The sequence below is a fragment of the Bactrocera dorsalis genome, chromosome 3, assembly GCF_023373825.1.
Source record: "Bactrocera dorsalis isolate Fly_Bdor chromosome 3, ASM2337382v1, whole genome shotgun sequence".
Taxonomy (NCBI): domain Eukaryota; kingdom Metazoa; phylum Arthropoda; class Insecta; order Diptera; family Tephritidae; genus Bactrocera; species Bactrocera dorsalis.
In genome coordinates, this window is record NC_064305.1 from 10963486 (window position 1) to 10984838 (window position 21353).

The 21353-nt window shown below is 34.6% G+C and overlaps 1 protein-coding gene across 7 annotated transcripts in view; it reads right to left on the reverse strand.

Moving 5' to 3' along the window:
* Positions 1 to 21059, reverse strand: part of LOC105226658 (centrosomin) — a 57182-nt gene extending 36123 nt beyond the window's left edge. The window contains exons 1-2 of one of the 7 annotated variants that reach the window (XM_049450653.1): positions 3141 to 3309; positions 2848 to 2951 (exon numbers count right to left, since the gene is read on the reverse strand). Coding sequence is in view for 3 of the 7 variants with exons in the window: in XM_049450657.1 (XP_049306614.1) it covers positions 20704 to 20915 (212 nt within the window). In the remaining 4 variants the exon portion in view is untranslated. Of the gene's footprint in view, positions 1 to 2847; positions 2952 to 3140; positions 3310 to 16391; positions 17083 to 20703 lie in introns of those variants that run through there. The other 6 variants (XM_049450657.1, XM_049450649.1, XM_049450655.1 and 3 more) reach the window with 6 other exon arrangements.
* Between the last annotated feature and the right edge of the window lie 294 nt (positions 21060 to 21353).

The following is a 21353-nucleotide window of genomic DNA, read 5'->3' on the forward strand; positions in this document are numbered from 1 at the left end:
CTGGACGTATACTTCTGGGCGTTAAAAGCTTCGTGCCAAACCTTGAGAATACTTCTTTCAGCACATAAGGGTATACAAAACTAGTTGAAGCAAGATTAAAGCAAATCCCCTACCACACATCGAATGAGGCCACCAAAAGTTCCGAAATTTGAATTGCCGCCAAAACTTCGTTTGCCCTTCTTTTCGCCGCCTATAAAAAGCACGGTTGCGATAAACAAACGGGACTCCTTTCAATGTTTATTGCAATTTTTTTCTCAAATATTTTTTTGGTTTTGTTTTTGGTTTTTTTTTTGCTACGCGTTCACGTTTTTAGTTCTAAAATAACTAAAGTAGCGCCAGTACAGGCGCGCGCCTAACGCAATGAGTCACTTGCTCCTAGCGCTGCGTTGTTGTGAATCCGTGCAAAATGGCCTGCAGTTGCATGCATCAGCAATATTTTTTTATAGTCGGTATATTTTGTTGTTTTACTCATTGTTGCGCTTGTTGTTTTTGCATTTATTTTTGCAGCAACGCCGGCGAGATTCACCTGTGCCGAAAATGGCGTGAAAGGGGTAGGCGCAAGTTGGAGCGCTGTCGCGTAGTTGTTAATGGATATGTTTGCACAAAAAAAAGTTGAGAGAAAAACTGAAAAGTCAAAGAGAGCGAACCACCTAAAAATACGTTGATGAACATTGGCTGTGTGTAGTGAATTAATGAACGAATTTCGAAATGATTTATTTGCTGCTCGCTGTGAACTTTTGCAGTCAGAGGGGCAGCTGGTCAACGTAAAAAAGCAATTAAAAGAAAATAGAGCACCATAAAAGGGGAGAACGAACAAAGAATTGGAACTTTGAGATAAATACAGTTTTCTTATGAAATGAAAATTGCTCAATTCAATTTAGGTTATGTCAGTCTTGAGATCAAATGATATAGAGTGGCGTGGGCTGGTTTATCTTTAATTTCAAATTCAGTTTAGAGATTAGTTGATGAACCGTTTTTGGTAAAGTTAGTATATTTGTTCTTATTGGACTACTGAAAAGATATTTTCTATCGAAACGAACAAATCTTTAGCGCTCAAAACCCTTATTTTCACACCTTATTATGACTAATCGCTTTGAGAAACGATAGAATGCAGCTCGATAAGTTGTTATAGGCAATGAATCATAGAACACAAAAGCAACAATAATTCTACTTGGATGACCTTTTCATGCGAATAAACCTCGATACTCCAGAGACTGTCCGCTGGACTCGCTGACGAAAACTCCATTGTTGAAATTAATTACCTCCATGCAATCGGTCTTCAGGAAAATGCTTTTTTAAAAAATTTATTTTGCTAAGTTGGTAGGAGTGTCCTCAATTACTATGCCAAATATGAGCGCGATCTGTCAACCAGTTTGTTTACAGCAGCTGCTTAAATCGTTGCGAATGTTGAAAAAGGCTTAAGGTGACTTAGTTTTATCAAAAATACAAGTCTAGAAGTTGTAAAAAGTCTTCAAAGACGGTCGGTGAGAATGTTGAAAACATGCCCCATTCTGGACACGTTCGACCTCTTCAATTGATGAAAATATTAAAAAAGTGAAGGAGATGGTATTTGAAAATGGTCACTCAAGTGTTAGAGAGTCCTCTCACAAGTCTGTTCGAATGATTTTGGTGAATATTTTGGGTATGAAACGCGTTCTTGCTCGACTCGTCATGATAAAGCTGAATTTTTTTCAAAAGAAGTACCGTAAACAGCTCTCTTTGGACATGCTTGATCGTGAGAATTCTGATCCCACATTCATGGAGAGCATTATAACTGTCGATGAGACTTGGGTTTATGAGTTTGATGGAAAGAAACGAGCCGAAACCAATAAAATCACACCAAAGCCGCTCAAAAATCAAGGTTATGCTCATTGTTTTTTTTCGATATTCGTGGATTGGTGCATCATGAATTCGTTTCAGAGGGACAGACGGTCAATAAGTAGTTCTATTTGGCCGTATTGAGGCGTTTACGTAAGAGCAACCGTCGAAAATGGCCGGAATTGTGGAGAAAAAATTATGGATTTTACACGATGGTAATGCAGCATCGCACCGAGCCACGATTGTGACTGAATTTTAATCTAAAAATGCAATGAATACCATCGATCAACCACCGTATTCACCAGATTTGGTCCGTATGATATTTCTTGTTCCTCAAACTGGAATTGCCGCTGCGTGGAACCCGTTTTCGGTCGATCGAAGAGATAAAACAAAATTCGCTGAAGAAGCTGAAGGCCATCCCAAAAAGTGCTTATGAAAAGTGTCTCGAGAACTGGAAAAATCGTTGGCATAAGTGTATTACAACCTGTGAGGATTATTTTAAAGGCAAAAAAATAAATATTGAAGAATAATTAAATATTTTGCTTTTTATTTACAATTTCCCGGTACTTCCAAGTATGAAAAATATATACAGCTATACTATCGATTTGTATAAAAAGCAAAGCAGATCCTTCAAAATTGCTGATAAAAATTATGGCGAATAATTTTTCACTCCAATTTGTCTTGTTTTTGTTTCTGAACGTTATTACTATAATTTTAAAAATCATAAAATTAATATTGCCTGCTTAAACACATATTTTATGTCACAATAATGAGGAATTATCAGTACAAAATGCTGCAATAAAACATAATTGGACAGCCTTAAAAATATACACACTCAATAAACACAAATGCAATTATTTTTTTTTTTAAGTGGCAGCCCAAGCAACGCCACGATAAAAATATTGACACAGTTCGGCAACAAATTGCGACAAATGAGAAACTCATTGCAACGCGTCTTTATAAATAGTGAAAAAAGTGCAACAGACGAAAAAAATGACAGGCACAAAAATCCAAATAATGGGAACTCACATTTCACACAGCCGCGCGCTGACCGAGCGCGTACGCTTCGAAGATGAAGATGACGTCTGACGGCGCTGGGAAATGCACTACTTAATGCGAGAGTAACAAATTGCCTAAAAATATAATATTATGTGAAAAGTGCGTGCCTACATACATACATACATACATGCATATGTATGTTTGTATTTTGGTGTTTGCTGCACACAAAAAACACAAACTTTTTGAGCACAAATTTTATATTTAGAAATTAGCAAACTTATGTTTATGCACTGAATTGTGCTAAAAAATCTAAAAACGCGTACAAATCACGACAAAACGCCAAGCAACACACAACCGATAAATGCGTGTGAAGTGTGAAAATTAATACTGATTTAAAATGGACAAAACGAAAATTGAAGGCAATGTCGCATTGCATACTAGCGAGCTACTGCAGTAGCGCTTTTGTTTTGACAACTCGCTGAAATAGCTATGGCAACGGCGAAAGGACTAACTACGACTCATATGTGTATATACAGTTATGTTCGAAAAAATAGCAATGCTCATGTAGGGATGAAGATTTCTCAATACATCCAAAGGTACCGGAATTGATTTGGTCGGTAAAAACTCCCTTTTAGCTGTATCCTCCGCGCCAGTGTCGACTGGGCAATGGGTGTCGCTGCTTACAATGTCATGATCTCAAGCTGGCTTTCGTCAGAGTCATTACATTGTAGGCTCCTAGCTGCTAAAGCTGACGTTTGACGTTGGACTGCTTTATGTGCATCCTCAGAAGTAAGTGTATGGTCTCATTGCTAATGAGGTACCTGACGGTAGGTTGAAAACGCTACGGATAGAGACCCCCGTATCAAAAACTCAACATGGGGGTGAACAAGCGGACTGGGATATCAGTCCAAACAAGGGTGGAAGACGTGGCTGCTACCACCGGTGGGCACAGCGACAGCGGCCACACCTCCACTGGAACGGGAGCAGGTTGTGGTACTTATAGTACTACTGCCAAACCAGCTTTACAGCGCACAGGTGGCACAGTCCATGAAAACTCGGACCAAGAAAGCGCTATAAGCATAAACGCAGAAAAGTAAGAAGAACTTCTTCGTAGGCGACCGAGAGTTCCAACTCTGTCGGCAAGAGAAGGGTCCCTAAGAAGCCAAGCAAGAAGGTGTTGAAGGCAAAAGCGAGCTACATGGCGGCGGTCGGAATATGCAACCGTCTCGAAGGCAAGTCCAGCATGAAAGCAGAAGGAATGAAACGGCTGACTTGGCCTAGAGAGAAGGTGAGGAACGGCCGGGCACACTGCGCCAATCGAAATTGGTGTAATGCCTCGGATCCAGCATAAGCTAAACGCTTTGAGGAGCATATCGTTGGAAAGAGGCAGCGTTCGACGGATAGCGAACCGAAGAAGCTCTTGAAAAAGAGAAAATGCGAAGACGTAGCCGAGAAGCTAGACGTCAAGCACGCGCACGAGAAACCGACAACGTCCAAGACAGCAGCGGAGGCCAATGAGATTGCGAAACGGCAGTTGACCGTCTATCTCATAGGCCACAATAACCCGCTGGGACATTTGTTATAGAAGCGGAGGAAAATAGTGGAAATGAAACTATTGAAGCGCTCTTCTCGAGAATGGACGCCGACCCGAGGGCACCCATGCCGTCATTTGATGGAACAGGATGACTTAGCATATTGAAATATAACGGCGACGAAAAAGCGAAAAATTTTTTTCGTCACCAGGCACCATTTTTGGAGGTTCTCCTGGAGATCGCTCATATTTTTTAGATTCAAGTGAATATGAATAAGCCCTTAAGATCAACGACTATTCTATGACAAGTCTAATTCAAATCACTATTACTAACAGTTCAGATTTTTGCATTGAAGCATCTCCCAACTAGCACTGCTAATAATATGCACCTAACTGTATGTCTTTGGTGTGTATTTGTATGTAAAATGATGCCACATATCGATTCTATGGCAATTTACTTATGTGCTGCTAACAAAATTATTAGGCGCATGCAACAAGTTGACGCTGTGCAGGCAACAACAGCAATTACTCTCAAAGCCAGCGCAGCTTATTGCAGTTATCATTGAAACAACTGACCGTAAGCGTTTAATTAAGTAGCTGCGAAGGTGTGAACAAGTCAACAAAACACTTGGGAGTTCCAGTTTTCCGCTTTACAGCTGAGCAACGCTGTTATTACCTGAGTTGTTGTTGCACACAGGTGTAATATTCACTTGCCATTGGAGTAATTAGCGCGATGCACCCTGAGGTGTTAGATTTTGTTGCAAACAATAGTAAAAACATCGCTGAACTAGCTGCACCTGCTGCTTAAGCTCAATTGCCAATGCAATGTCGATGGTGTTAATTGGCGCGGCAGCGGCGTCTCACTGCAATTGATAACAACGCCGCTGAATTTAGTAATGTAGTAATGAGCATGCATTACAAACGAGATTAGGTGCAATCAAGCCCAGCGTTTGACGTTTTGTGGTGTTGTAAAACATCTTGCGCGCGATTGAAGTAGGAAATCGAAGAGAATAAGCAGGCGTGTGGAGTGGCGTGAAAAAATTCTCCAAACGCTGCAAAGTGAAAACTGTTATGAGGTGTAAAAATATTGATTATGCGCCTGAAACGAGTGGCAAAAGAAAAACAAAACAACTAAAAATGAGAAACAAATAATTGCAACAAAATTAAGTGCCTATATGCAGCGGATTATCTGCTTGGATCGTTGATGATAACTAGGTGAAAAAGTTAAGTATTGAATAAAAATATTTGAACAAAAATATTCTAATTGCAATCAAGTGTTAGATTGCTTAACGGAATGCTTTCAGGTTACATGTGCGAAGAAAATATATATTACCGTTATCTTAAGCTCATATTATGTTGCGCAAAGCATTTTATTAAAGAAAACTGTGAAGTTATCTTTGATCAACAATTCTAATAGAGCTATTTAAATATAAATATACATATGTATTTATGTATGTTTCATTCATTTATATATTTTCTGATTGAAATTGCAATTGAAACGAGTCAATATTTATTTTCTATAAATACCAAGGTTTAGTAAAATGAAACTCATTATTTCTCCAAGGGATGACTTTAGTACAACGCGAGACGAGTGCAATCGGCTTACTCTATATGGCGTCCGAAAAATAAGATTTTGTACCAAAAAATACTCTCAGACAGTTTTGCTATTGCTTGGCTCAGTATAGTTCGAGCACGCACCAGAGCGGAGCCGCCTCTTAGGATCATCAAGTGGTCATTCTTTGATTACATCGATGACCATTCCCAGTGGAGCCCTTAAGACCTTCGTCGGCTCCCTCAGTGCAACAAGCCCCAGCGGGACTCTAACCACCTTCTTTTAATACCCAATGAATCCCACTTATCTAATAGCCCTTTCCCAATGGTATCACCCCGTCAAAACAGCAGACCTCCTGTGATATGATTTCGATGACAACTAACAGGCTGAAAATAACCGCTTTAACAACAAATTTCACTGAGATTGTATAAGCACTGTTTTGATTGGCTATGAGCTGAACAAAACCCGTTTGAAATCATTTAAATAAGGGTGGATATAAATAGAGGCTCGATGGTGGGAGCTATCGCAAAAAATCTCATGGACCGTATCATGACCACCTATGAAAGACTGCTGAAACGCAACAAAAACGATCCATTTTCGAGCCAAATTTTGTTCAGCGATGGGGCCAAACTTTTAATTCGAACCTGTACTGACAACAATTGAATCGTCTGAAAGAAGTAGTCGGCCAGAAGCGACCAGCTGTAGGAAGTCATAGTGGAGCCATAGCTCCACGAAAACCGAGATCTCAAACTGAAAGCATGCAAAATACAGCTTGTGTAAGAACTGAAGCCACTCGACGTTCTCAACCGACATCTCTTCGCTATTAAGCTCTTGAAAAATTCCAAGAAGATCCGACGTTTTCGATCGAAATATTATTCAGCGATGGTGCTCATTTCTGGCTCAGTGGGTATGTAAACAAGCAAAATTGCTACATTTAGGATGAAGAGCAACCGGAAAAGATTCAAGAGCTGCCATTTTTTGAAAAAAACAACGGTTTGGTGTGATTTGTGGGCCAGTGGAATCATCGGTCCATATTTCTTCAAAAATGATGCCGAAGAGAACTCAACCGACAATGGCGACCGCTACCGCGCAATGATAACCGACTATTTGATGTCTGAAATTAAAGTTCGTGATCTCAGCGACATTTGGTTTCAACAAGACGGCGCCACTTCTCACACATCGCATCAATCAGTAGATTTATTGAGGGTACATTTCGGTGAGGAGATAATTTCACGTTCGAGGCCGGTCGATTGGCCACAAAGACCGTGCGATAGCATCGTTAGACTTTTTCCTGGAGGGATATGTAAAGTCTTAAGCCTATGCGGAGAATTCCACATGGATTCAAGCCTTGTAGCAAAGCATTACGCATATCATTTGCTAGTCACTAGTCGAACTGCTCGAACGACTCATCGAAAATTGAACACTACAGATGGACCATCTGGGACGTAGTCGCAGCCAATATTTGAAAGAGATAATCTTCAAAAGGTAAATGCCAAAGAATTTTCTTCCGAAAGTTTCTGTGCTTTTTCTTTACAAAAGTAGGGAACCTCGAAATGGACCCTTATATAAAGAACTTAAACCGAACAGCGTTTTGCAATAACTCTAGCATTAAGTGAGAAGGGTTACTCAATTACATCATATTTATAGTAGGCAACTTAGCTGTGAATAATAATATTAATTTCTGTATTTTATTTGGAATGTATGATTTATTTTGTAAAATTCTTTCACTTATCAAAACAAAATATCGGTAAATTTCTGCTTGATTGATTTCAATATTCAATTTCAAATGCAAGTGCATTCTTGACACATCGAATCATTATATTTCAAATTAACTTTCGCGTTTAAGTACTACAACAACAATCCAACTGTATCAAAAACGTTTCAGTTCATTAAAATCACGAAATTTTTCAAACTCAATTCGATTCCCGACGCCAATCGTGTGTGGGTGTAACAACAATTTGATGAATTAATCAAAAGTTTACAGATTTGCTGGCAAAAAAGTTTTGAAGCCACTTAATGGCGTATGAGTGTAACGAATCTGTAATTATTTGCCCACAGTAGTTTAACCATAAATGGATTTTATTTTCGATTAAGCGCAAAAAGTGCTCGTATTTTTCACATACGAGTATGTTTATTTTTTATTTTTCTATTTTTGCCGCGCTTGTTGTGATTTATTTTTGCGACGAAATGCAGTTAATTACGTTTTGAAAATCAATGTTTGTGAAACGGCAAAAGCGAAGGGGCAAAATAATCGACTTTAATAGGGGCTACTTTACAAATTTGGTATTATTGCGCGAACAAAGTGCGCGATTTGCGATTGAACTGAATTTGAAGTAGCAGTGAGTGAGAACAACAAAAACAACTGCGATCGTATTTTAATGTAAACCGTGAAGCATTTTAAATTGCACTGTTCAAATACAATGTCAAAGCATTGTGCTGCCTGGGAATTATAGCGCTGATGGGTAGTTCTGTAGTGCTAATGGCGTTGCTGTCTTATTGTGGACATCTGTTTTTTTGTTGTAAACGTAATGATCTATTAAATTGTATTGATTTCAGTTGTAAATGCGGTGTTTGACGCAGCAATTGGAAAATTTATTTGCTTTGATGGGTTTTCTATGCGGAAATTAAATGTTTGTAAAGTATTTGAAAATATATTGTGACATTTGTAGCAAAGTAAAAAAAAAAGAAAAAACTTTAACTGTAAACTTTAATATCCTTCACAGATGCATTTCTATTAGCATATGAGGTTATAAAATGATCTTTGCCTTGATTATGATTGGTCAGTTTATATGGCAGCTATGTATATGTTATAGTGCTCCGATCTGCACAATATGTACGGCGTTTGTAGCGCTGTCTTAGACAATAAGCTATGCCTAATTTCATAAAGATATCTTGTCGAATAAAAAAGTTTTCCTTACAAGGTCTTCAATTTATTGATCAATTTGTATGGTGGCTATATGCTATAGTGGTCCGATCTGAAAAATATGCTCCGCGTTTGTAGCGCTGTCTTAGAAAATGAGCTATCCCAAATTTCATAAAAATATCTTGTCGAATAAAAAAGTTTTCCTTTCAAGGTCTTCTTCTGATGGATCACTTTGTATGACAGCTATATCAAGTAATGATCCGATATCGATGGTTCTAGCAAATATGCAGCTCCTTGGAAAGAAAAATACGTGTGTAAAATTTCAGAACGATATCTCAAACACTTAGGGACTAGTACGCGTAAATACAGAGCCTTCTTTCTCCTTTTTTTTCTTCTGAGTGTTTTGTTCAGTGTATAAATATATTACGACTTTTTTATAATTAAAGAAAATAAAATACACGTATTCAATTAAGTATAGACTGCAATTCCATTCAATTAATACTAAATTTTACAATTAACCAGCTATCAAAGTCTCACACCTAAGTCAGCCAAGTCGCATACCTTACATTATAACATTGAATTATTTAATGGCGCTTTTTTAGGGTTTACGTCGCAGATTCAATGACCTCATAGTTTATGTAATAATTATTGCAGACCTAATACACCTACTACCACTTCTACTAGAATGATCGCATTATTATTTTTAGGCATATGCTTATATTAAACAAGCACTCCAACTTCACACCCCTCATTCTTACTACTTAATTCTTCCAAAGTGTTATTCTTTAATTAAATAACCGCATAAAACTTATGTATGAACTCATAATGTGCGGTTGTTCCTCATTCGTTCCGTTCCCGCTCTTTAATTTCACTTTACCCATTTAAGTCACTTAAATTCTTAATGTACATAAGTTCTAAAGTGTGTATGGTTATCGTAATTGCCCAAATTTCCTTGGAATTTGCACATTCATATTCGCAAGTGGGTAAAAGAGTGAGCAAAAAAGTTGACGCACACAATAAATTCCATGAGCTCTACTGCAGCTTACTGACTGGACTGGACTTGACTTGGGTATTGTCACCGCGTACAAATATTAAATTAAATCACAGACAGTAAAATGCTTAGATACATATACATATGTATAGTATATAATACATAGATGTATGGGGAACAAAAAGTTATTAAGTAATAGACAGTGGAGGCGGTTTGTTAGAAGGAAGTGTGGCACTAATTACATTATAAAAGATATACTTAATAAATTATTTAATTTAAATAATAAATAGGCAGATTTCATATATTCAAGTTTTGAATATTAGATTAGATAGGATTAAGTTCTCGTATCTTGAAACGATTTTAATTGCTTATAGAGATTTTCATTTGTTCCAATCCTATATAAGTTAGGTTAGGTTAACCTGGTAGCCCAATGAGCCATACATAGACCAGTTTTGATTCTTTGCGATACCAGATGGAGTTCAATTACTAGGTCTATGAAGAGTAGTCATCCTTTCGAAAGGCTGCTGATGGAGTTCAATTACTAGATCCATGAGGAGTAGTCATCCTTTCGAATGGCTGCGCTTGGCGTGAATTTCAACAGATTCTGTGACCTCACTATCGATACCTCCACCAGCGTATCATACCGTGAGATGCTTACAGCACAGTCTTGCCAATGCGTGACAAGTGCACAGGAGATGCTCCATTATTTCACTGAAGTCTTGCTCTAGACATTTCCTGCAAATCCTATATAACTTTTTCAGATACTCTCGATCCTAATGTTAACTTAGAAGTTTCCTATATTTCCTAGAGAATGAGATAATATCGTTCTACCAGCGATCTGGTCTACGTAAACTGAAAGAACTCGAATATATATCCCTCGAACGACTGTCAGAAATTAATGGCTTTTTGGAATACTTAAGAGTAGTAAATACATACATACAATCTATGTCGGGTTCATTTTTAAAAATTAAGACTTTAAGTTAATAATAATAAAAATTATAGTAGACTTGCAAGAAACAATCTCAGGCCCAGATTCATACCCTCAGCAGGAAATATTAAGTTTGTCACGAAGTTTGTAACACCTAAAAGGAAACAGGAAAGGCCATATAAAGCGTATACACATAAAGATCTGGGAGAAGAGCTGAGTCGATATCCGTCTCTCTGATCGTTCGTCGTACATATGAGAACCAATCGTTTAGTTTCCGAGATATCGTACTCAAAATTTGCACACGTCCTATTCTCTTCAAGAAGCTGCTCATTTGACGGAATCGCCGATATCGGCCCACTATAGCATATAGCTGTCATACAAACTGAGCGATCCAAATGAAGTGCTTGTATGGAAAACTTTTTTGTTTGACAAGATATCTGCACGAAACTTGGAATAGTTTACTTCCCAAAGTAAGGTTACAATTTCCGAAGAAATGGTCCAGATCGCAGCACTATAGCATATAGCTGCCATACAAACTGACCGATCAAGATCAAGATAAAATCCTTTTATAAACTTTTTGGTATATGAAATGTAACTGTGAAGGGTATATAGGGTTATAGCCCCGCTGGAAACGAAGTTAATGTTTTTTCTTGTTTATTTCTATAAAAAAGGAAAAACAAAGCCTGCCCACATGTTGCCTAGAAGACTTGTTAAGTAATTATAGTTAAAATTAATTCTAATGCACATAACATTATGCGTAAGAAGTCTTTCTAAGGCACACACTTTAGACTTCTAAGCGTGTTACTTAACTTCCGTCCATGTTCCATAGTATACAAATATATATAAATGTATGTACATATGTATGTGTCAAGAAAAGCGGAAGGAAATTACTACTTGACCAAATCATTAGCATTTTCACTATAATTTTTGTCTTTTTACCAACAAAAATAGTCACCCCCGACTACACGCACGAGTGCTTCAAAGGAAAAAGTGCATCATTTGGTGTCACGTACACAAGTAAATATGTGTTGTTGTTGTTTACAAAGAATCAATATGTTTGTGGTTATATTTTAGGCGCAGGTAGCACACATACACATACAAAGAGCCAAGTGTCGAAATATGATGAGTAAAACAATTGAAAAAGGTTCAAGCGCGCACGCAACACATCACTAATGCATGCAACAACAACAAAAGAAGTAAACAACAGTAAGTAAGATGAGATGAAAAACATATTTGTGCCAAGCAAATTTCAAGGAGCACACACGGAAGACAGCTAAGCTAACCCTTGCCAGCTGAAAGATACATTTAAAAGGTACAACAGCACAAACAAGACAAAAGGCAAATAATACAAAGACAAGGAGTAAACAAAAAAAAATTAAAGAACAAAGCCAAAATACATATGAACTAAAAGTAGTGACGAACTGCACAAAAAAATATCATAAAGGCAATCGAATTATTTGTATGTAAGTATGTGTTGTCTTTGGACCAGCCAGGATGCGGCGGTGGTGGCGTTGCTCTCATTGCTTTATAGAGAAAATTATGGCTTTCAAATATTGTTCTTAGTTCGACAAATGCAGGCATGTGCCGCTGTTTGCTCACATACATATTTACAAAAATGGCCGTGTATATGTATGTACATATGTAAATACTAATTTGTTTAAATAAACGCTTTGTTTACTAAAAATATTCACAGTACATAGATTTTCAGTCGTCAATATGTAAATTTTCATAACTTTCGGAGTTTTCCTTTTGACTTCATTCTACACAGAAAAATGTTTGTAAGAGCAGAAAAGGGTAGTAACTTCAGAAGAGCGAAAAGCTATACTAGCTACATACACATACATACATACATATGTAGATGCATAGATATGTCAATAAAGGCAACCAGCGTTCAACCAGAGTTCAGTAGCTCAATAAGGGCGCTCTGCCCTCGGGTGGCGCTTTGAGCATGAGCAGTGGATGCTGTTGGCAGGTTTCTCTGTTATTGCTCCACTAACTACTCTCCGTTTTTATTAACATACACATTTTTAAACTTATACATAAATGTATACATACATGCCGATACAAGTGTAGGTATGGAACTTTAGTATTTTCTTTATTGCTAGCTCCACTTTTTTGTTTTATTTTCTGCGCTTTTTTAAAGTCTGGCCGATATGTTAATCAAATTTAATTGAAATAAATTGCAGGCACAGAGTGAACATTTATAAGGGGATGGAAGAATAAAAGTTGGCTCATAATTTATTAGAAAGGAATAAATAAAGAAAAAAATATAAAAATAAAATAAAAAAAAATTCAAATAAAAAATTTAAAAAAATATAAAAGAATTAAAAATATATAAAAAAAAAATTTAAAAATATATAAAAAAAAATATATAAAAAAAAATATTAAAAAAATATTAAAAAAAAAACATTAAAAAAAAATTAAAAAAAAAAATATTTAAAAAAAAGTAAAAAAAAAATATTTAAAAAAAAAGTAAAAAAAAATATTAAAAAAAAAGTAAAAAGAAATATTAAAAAAAAATATAAAAAAATATTAAAAAAAAAATGTTTAAAAAAAAATATTTAAAAAAATAAAAAAAAAATATTTAAAAAAAAGTAAAAAAAAAAATTAAAAAAAAGTAAAAAAAAAAAATATTTAAAAAAAAGTAAAAAAAATATATTAAAAAAACAAAATATTTAAAAAAAAGTAAAACAAAAATATTTAAAAAAATTAAAAAAAAAATATATTAAAAAAATAACAAAAACATTTAAAATAAATTATTAAACGTCTACAGATTGGAATTCAGTCCTTCAACCCAGTGAGCATTAGAAGCTTACTTGCGAATACTGAGCGTCTGAAAATTCGAAAACTCTGGATTTAAGGTTAAAACATTCTCTGTATAAGAATTATTAAGGATACTGAAAATGAACAATATTATTATTTAAGACCTCTGATTGCCTTCTAATCAATATTTCATTTTCATATATTAAATGTCTTACAGAAATTGCGTTATATACTCGTACTAACATAATTATAATTATATAATTATTTGTAATAAAAACCTATGAAAATAAAACCCTCTATACAACTTGCTACAAGTATTCCTAGCTCCCCTGTAATACTTAATTATATTACATATACTAAGCAGCATTTACAGCAATCTTTCAAAACCAATTCAAATTATCAACAAAATGCGAGAAGTCGTGAACTTCACTTCCCTGAAGTGACGTCAAACTGATTACGAATAGAAACACACACAATTCAATATAAAATTGGGTAATCGTAATGAAAATATAATTTTACTCAAGCAACTATGAAACATAGAGAGCATGCAACGCCAGGAACTGGGGTAAAGTCATGACAGAATAATTTAAAAACAATTCACATAAAAGGCGGTTTCGAAATTTACACATTTTTCGGATCAAGTGCGGCTATTTCGACGATGTAACCCTTTTTACAACGGTAAGTTGTACATATCTTCTACCTCTTTTCGGTTATAGCCTAGTTGTACGTATCTAGGGAACTATAAATTACAAGAATGTATGATCCCCGAAAGATCACAAAACCCAAAAAGTTTTATAACAAGTAATTTTGTGATTTTACTGTTATAGCAAAAACTAAAAACTGTGGTTTGGGCACTGACCGCAACATTTTTACTACCATGGATAATAAAATAGCATTTTAGTGGACATATTAGTACTCAAAATTACAATGAAACGCTATCAAAGTCAAAAGATTAAATGGAAATATACACAGTGGCAAAGAAGTAGCAAAAACGATGCAGTCAAGTTCGAAATTTAGACTTTTTGGTAACTTTAGATAATTAAAAACACATTAGCGCGGCGGAAAGAGCTCAATAAAATATTTATAAATATAATATGAGCTAAAAATTTCAAAACGATTGATGGTAATTTTGTTCAGTTTTTCATAGCTTTAGTTAGTAAGAGAACAAAAAAGATTCAGCCGCGCTTTACCGTCTTAAGATTATGTTAGGTTAGATGTGAAGCAATAGAAATGGCTTCCAAAGTACTACATACATATGTATAGCAGTCCACGTGCGATCTTCGATCAGCTATCTAACAGACTTTCTTTACTGTTATTAATCTCTTAAATATTGAATTATGATTTCAATATTGCTTTATACTTGATTTTGTTATGTACATACATATTATATATGAATACACACATGCTTATCTGTAAGTATAGTCATCGTTGCGATAATAAATGCATATAATTTATCATTAGTATTTGTTTAATGAATAAGAAAACAATAAATGATATGAGAAGAAAGAATAAATGCAAAAGCACATACATATGTATGTATGTAATATGTATTTGCATATGATATAAATTTATACACACATACAACTAACTACATGTGCAACGATGTTTACAAAATCGCGGCAAGTGTCAACACAAGAACTATACTATATAAAGGGTGATCCAAGTAGAGGTACCTCATCATCATAGTTTCGCTCTATGGGCTCTTGAAAAATTTCCAAGAAAATCCGAAGTTTTTGACACAAATTTTGTTCAGCGATGTGTCCTATTTCTGGCTCAATGGGTATGTAATCAAGCAAAATTGCCCTATTTGGGACGAAGAATAAGCTTAAATTGATTCAAGTGCTGCCATTTCATCCAGAAAAAACAACGGTTTGGCGTGGCTTGAAGGCCGGTAAAATCTTTGGTTCATATTTCTTCAAAACTGATGCCGGTGAGAACGTTACCGTCAATTGCGACCATTATAACCGACTATTTGATGCCTAAAATTGAAGCTCGTGATCTCTGCGACATTTGGTTTCAACAAGACGGCGTCATGTCCCCCACATCGCATCAATCAATGAATTTCTTGAGAGAACATTTCGGTTAGCAGATAATTTTACTTTTTGGACCGGTCGATTGGCTACCAAGATCGTGTGATATCATACCGTTAGACTTGTTTCTGTGCGGATATGTAAATTCTAAAGTCTATGCGGATAATCCCACTTCGACTTAAGCCTTGGAGAAAAACATCACGCGTGTCATTCGCCAGTTATCAGTCGAAATGCTCCAAGTTATCGAAAATTGGACTAAACGGATGAACCATCTGAGACGTAGCCACGGCAAACATTTGAAAGAGATAATCTTCAAAAAGAAATGCCAAAGAAGATTCTTTGAAATGACATCAATCATTCCCCATTAAATTTGAAGTTTCTGAGTTTTTTCTTTCAAAAAATAGGGAACCTCGTAATGTATCACCCTTTATATGGTTTATGGGCAGCACTATATTTATTTGCATTTAAGAAGTAAGCCAACACGTAGTGGCTGCGTAATAAAAATTATGCCGATTTTGCAACTTTTCAAAATCACATATCAAAAACCACAGAATTTTATAATTCAGCAGCACTAAATGCACACAGTTGTTGTGTTTAATTTCATATAAATTTAAAGAAAAAAAAAACTAAATATAGCAACCCCTTTAGATACATACATATACGTATGTATATGTATGTATATAATAGATTTCCGTGCCCTTGCTAGCGCACAGCATCCATCCGTCCAACCATTTGTCTATCCATCATACGCTCCCAACTCGTACATACACACATACACATACATGCACTATAGTGTTATAGTGTGCTCAGCAAAAAGCAAAAGGGGAGGTCAAGAAAGCATATTTCAATTTACAATTCTCCTTGTCACTTGCTGAGCACAGAGCTTATATTTGTTGTTTTTAGTTATTTTTCTTACTTTCCGCTGATAATTTAAAAGCGGAATTAATTTTTATATTTTCTTTACACCAACTTACACATAAACATATGCACACACGTGTATATGTATTTACGAAATTTCTGTTTCACTTGTGCGACGCTGAGTCCAGCCACTATTACTATTTTTATAAAACTTTATTTTTCGAATTTTTTTTTGGTTCACAAACTTTTGTTTTTCACTTTTTTCATAATATTTTTCAACACTTTTCACGCGCTTTTTACACGTTTCATTCATACATAGTATATTAATTGGTGTGATTTGAGCGACTCTAGGCGCACTTTTAGCCCGCCAGCCAGCGGCATCATTCAGCAGATGAAATTCAAAATTGCCAAGCAATAAAATTTTTGGGCAATCATAAAAACAAAGACATTTGCAGGAACAATAATAAAAACACGCGACCGACACGAAATCATAAGAAATTTTGCAAAATTCTACTTTAATGTGATACGCGGACAATGTATTCGAATCAAAAACACAATAAAAATATACAGTAAAACGCGGCGTATATACGATTTTATATAGTGTGTTGTATAAATGCGATTGCTACTACATATCTCTACATTTATGTGTATATATGTATGTATATTAAGAACATGCGGACGTGCGAACGAATGTAGCAAACACAAATGAAACGTCTAATTAAACCGAAAGAAAGAACGCAACTGAAAACTCAATGCACGAATACTGCCTCCTGAAGCACAGTGTGCTCACAACTCGGCGCCCGAGCCACTATGCAACAATGTGTAAACATGCGCTCATAAATGCGGAGCAACAACAACAGTAGCAGCGGCACAGTAAACATTTTCACGAGCGAGTGAAATTCTATAGTTGCATACATACATAGATAAATACACGAGTTCAAATGTGTGTGTGTGGAAAATGTCAGCCACAAGCAAAGAACAGATGTCGATGCCAGAGTTTTCCTCGGCAATTTAGTAAACGCGCATGTGTGTGTGTGTTGTTACGAGAGCAAAAGAGGTGGAAGATTGATAATATTGCATGTTTGTGTGCGCCCCTGCAGGGAAATATTTATAGAAATAACAAAAATTATCATATAAATTATCAATTTAACTTTGCCCGACTTATCAACCCTTTTTAAAGAGGAAAGTTTGTATGTACGAGTCGCCTAACCTAACTATTTCAATAGTTCAAGGTTATTCGCGATAACATCGAAAACTATCTCCAAACTGGGTTTCAATATATAGATTTCGTCTCATTCGAAATTACGAAGTTTTGAATTTGAATATTTGAATTCTATTCCTTAGTATAAATTACTTGTTATCCTTATCAAACGGAGGAATATACGGTTTTCGAAATTTCGAAGTTTCTCTATTCCATCCGAAATGACTTCAGTAGCCTCTATTTTGCGCTTTAAATACCAACATTTCAATATACAAATTCCGTCTTGTTCGAAAATTCGAAGTTTCAAGTTTTGAATTCGAAAGTTTAAATTCAATTCCTTAGCAAAAATTATTTGTTATCCGTTGTCAAACGGAGAAGTATACATACATACAGTTTTTGAAATTTCGAAGTTACTCTATTCCATCCGAAATAACTTATAGCATATATTTTACGCTTTAGGTACCAAAACTTCTTTCAATATATAGATTTTGTCTCGTTCGAAAATTCGAAATTTTAAGTTCAAATTGAATTAAGTCAAATGTTTGAATTATTTTTTAAATTTCGAAGTTGCTCTATTCCATCCGGAATGACTTCTATAGCATCTAAATATTTTACGCTTTAGATACTAAAAAACATTGTTTCAAGGGTAAATTTCGACTGGTTTGGAATTTAAAGTTTTGTAGTACGAATTAAGTGCCGAAGTTTAAAGTTTTTGGAATCATTTAAGATTTTCGAAATTTCGATATTTCTCATTTTAATACGAAATCGATTTTATAGTTTTAATTTTACGGTTTAAGTGCCAGAACTTCTTTTAATATAGAAATTTCAGCTCGTTCGAAAATTCGAAGCTTCAAGTTTTGTTTTCGAAACCCCGAATTAAGGTGAGAAGTTAAAATTATTTGGAATCATTTATGCGAAGCAGTAATAAAGTTGCTCTTTTTTAATCGAAATAGACTTTTTAGCCTCTATTTTACGCTTGGATTATACCCACGTCGCAAAACTACGTTCAATAAGAAAATTTCAGCATGTTCGAAAATTCGAAAATGCGAAGTTTTATGTTTTATATTCGAATTGTTGAACTAAGTTATTAGAATAAATTATAATGGTATTTCAATGGAATAATGATTTTCGAAATTTCGAAGTTTCCCTTTTTTATCCGAAATGATTTATAATCTCAATATTACACTAGCATTATAGCTCCTATAAATCGTTTCTATAAAAATTTCGATTAATTCAAAAATTCGAAGTTTCTAATTTTATACCATATATTACTAAGAATAACGAAACTTCATTGCCATACAGAAAAGAATACATTATTATAGTTAGTTTATAAAATTACCCGTTTACGAGTATTTTAAAAAATCAACAATCGCCAAAACTTTTTCTTACCTTTTCTCTCGTGACCTTGACGTGATGTTTGTAGAAGTCATTAACAATTTTTTCATGTAAAATATATACAAATACATATGTATGTACATATATTTTTTGAATAACGTTTCAAGTAAACAAAATAAAAATGTTAAGAATCTCGCTGTATTTTTAAGAAATAGGTAATTGCATGCCAAACAAGACATTTTCAGTAGTGCTATGGGGTTTGAACAGATCAAACTTTATAAAACCAAACACACCATTTTATATAAAACAAAGACCCCACCTTTCAGTTTTTCCTACTTAGCCCTTTGACTTTCTTCCTGTCGTTGCATTTGTATAAGTGACGGTGAATGAGGTACACACTGCACAAACTACATGAAATGAGCATAATGTAACGGCTGTTTTCACAGTTTAGGGTTGTAATATAGTTGAGCGTGCGCTTTAATGCTAGATTACAGGGTACTAATGAGAAGGGGAAGAAAATCATTCGAAAACAAACAAATGACGCTAACTTATTTATATATCATGTTATCAGAAACTGATCGATGAGTTGTCGCGTGTTATCTTAAAAAAAAGTGAAACTTCATAATAAAATTCCCTGCATTATGAGAGTCGTGTAAATACGAGCGACTGTCGTTAGCAAAATGAGAGCGGCATTATGTTGTAATGTAATGAAATCAAACTGGTGATCCGCGTTATCAATGTATTTTTCATTTTGTAAGGAGTGACCTACATAAACAAAAATTATTCAAAAAATTTAAATTCGTTTAAAAGTATTTCTAAGCTTATCAAATTTTTTAAACAATAACATGATTCATTGGGATTTGTATATATTTTATTGAAAAGTATTTTTACTAATATTTTCAGTTAAGTTAATATACATATGCATATGGTATGTATGATGTTAGTATTAACATCAAACTGAGATTTTTTAAAGAAATCTTTTATTTTTTATTCAATTTTTTAATTTTATTTTTTATTTTTAATTTATTTTCTATTTTTTCTCACTTTTTTAGTTTCTAATTTTTTATACATTTATTTAATTTTTTGTTCGAAGTGAAAATTTTTTTATGAGATTTCTCTATTTAATTTGATGTTGATAAACAATGATAAAATATTGGCTGACTGACAACTTTCAATTAAATATAAATCATTTTCAATTCATTGCATTATTATTATTATAGTTTTGATATCTCACAAGCATTACAATATATTTAAACAAACTTTTTACACAAATATTATATTTATAATTCGTTAATTGCCAAATCATGAAAAGTAATATAACAGCTCCATTAAACCCCTTATTGAACGCTTTAAAGCGTTACTATTCGATTTCACCAACCATTAAAATTTGTAATCGATAAATGTCGCTTTGTTATGATGTTGAGACGATATGATGTGATGTAGATATATTCGCCGTGAGATATGATATGAGCCCGCTAATTAAATCATATGACGTAGCGACATGATTATGTCGCTGTGATATTACAACATAAGCTATTGTAAAAATATTAAATATACTATCTAAAATTCAGTTTTGCAACATATAGAGTATTGACTTGGGTATGTGAATCAAAAGTGAAGCATGCGATATAGACAACATACTTGTGTTAATTACTCATCAAATGATGTGGTGAAATTGTGATATTTTCCCCTAGGATAATTTGAAACAATCTTGTTAATCGGCAAATGGCGTTATTTACTAGTTAGTGAAAAGTGCATTTAACAACATATTCTTGCTCGTTGTACGCAGTGTTAGGTCACAACAGGCTTTTTAAACATTATTTCAATTACTTACTCATTTAAACGTTTGGAAAGCGCCTCCGCAATTGTACGCAGCACTTTCGAGTCCACTTCTGCACCACCATGCTCCAATAGAAATGATGTCATATTCTGGATCACGCTGATCTCTTCATCTACGTCAGGATGCGAGCCGGCAGCAGCTGCTGCATTTGCCATTTCAGCATCGGCACGTTCCTTTGAAACATTCACACGCATATTATCACTCATGTTTATAGCTCTTAAACTGTTTACTTATAACACAAATATAATACTGATAAGTTTTTAAAAATTCCTTAACAAAATTGTCAAAAGAAAAACAAACAAATATTTTTACACAGGTAAAATAAGCGCCAATTGAAATCCAACTGAATTTATGAAAGCGAAATATGCAGATTGTGGATGGCACAAAGACGAACAGCGGTGGTGCTGCCATATATTGGAAATATTACAAATATATTTATATTAGTCAATGAAAAATTGAGTGCAGGTAAAAACTAAAATATTGCTGAAAGTTTTAATAAAAAACAAAAAATAATAATAATAAAAACGAACAATTATTAGGAAATTACATTCATTTATTAACAGTATGTTTTTTATAATTCCCAATTTGATAAAGTGTGTGGTGTCATATGTTTCCGAATTTTCATGATCAGTGCAAAATATACA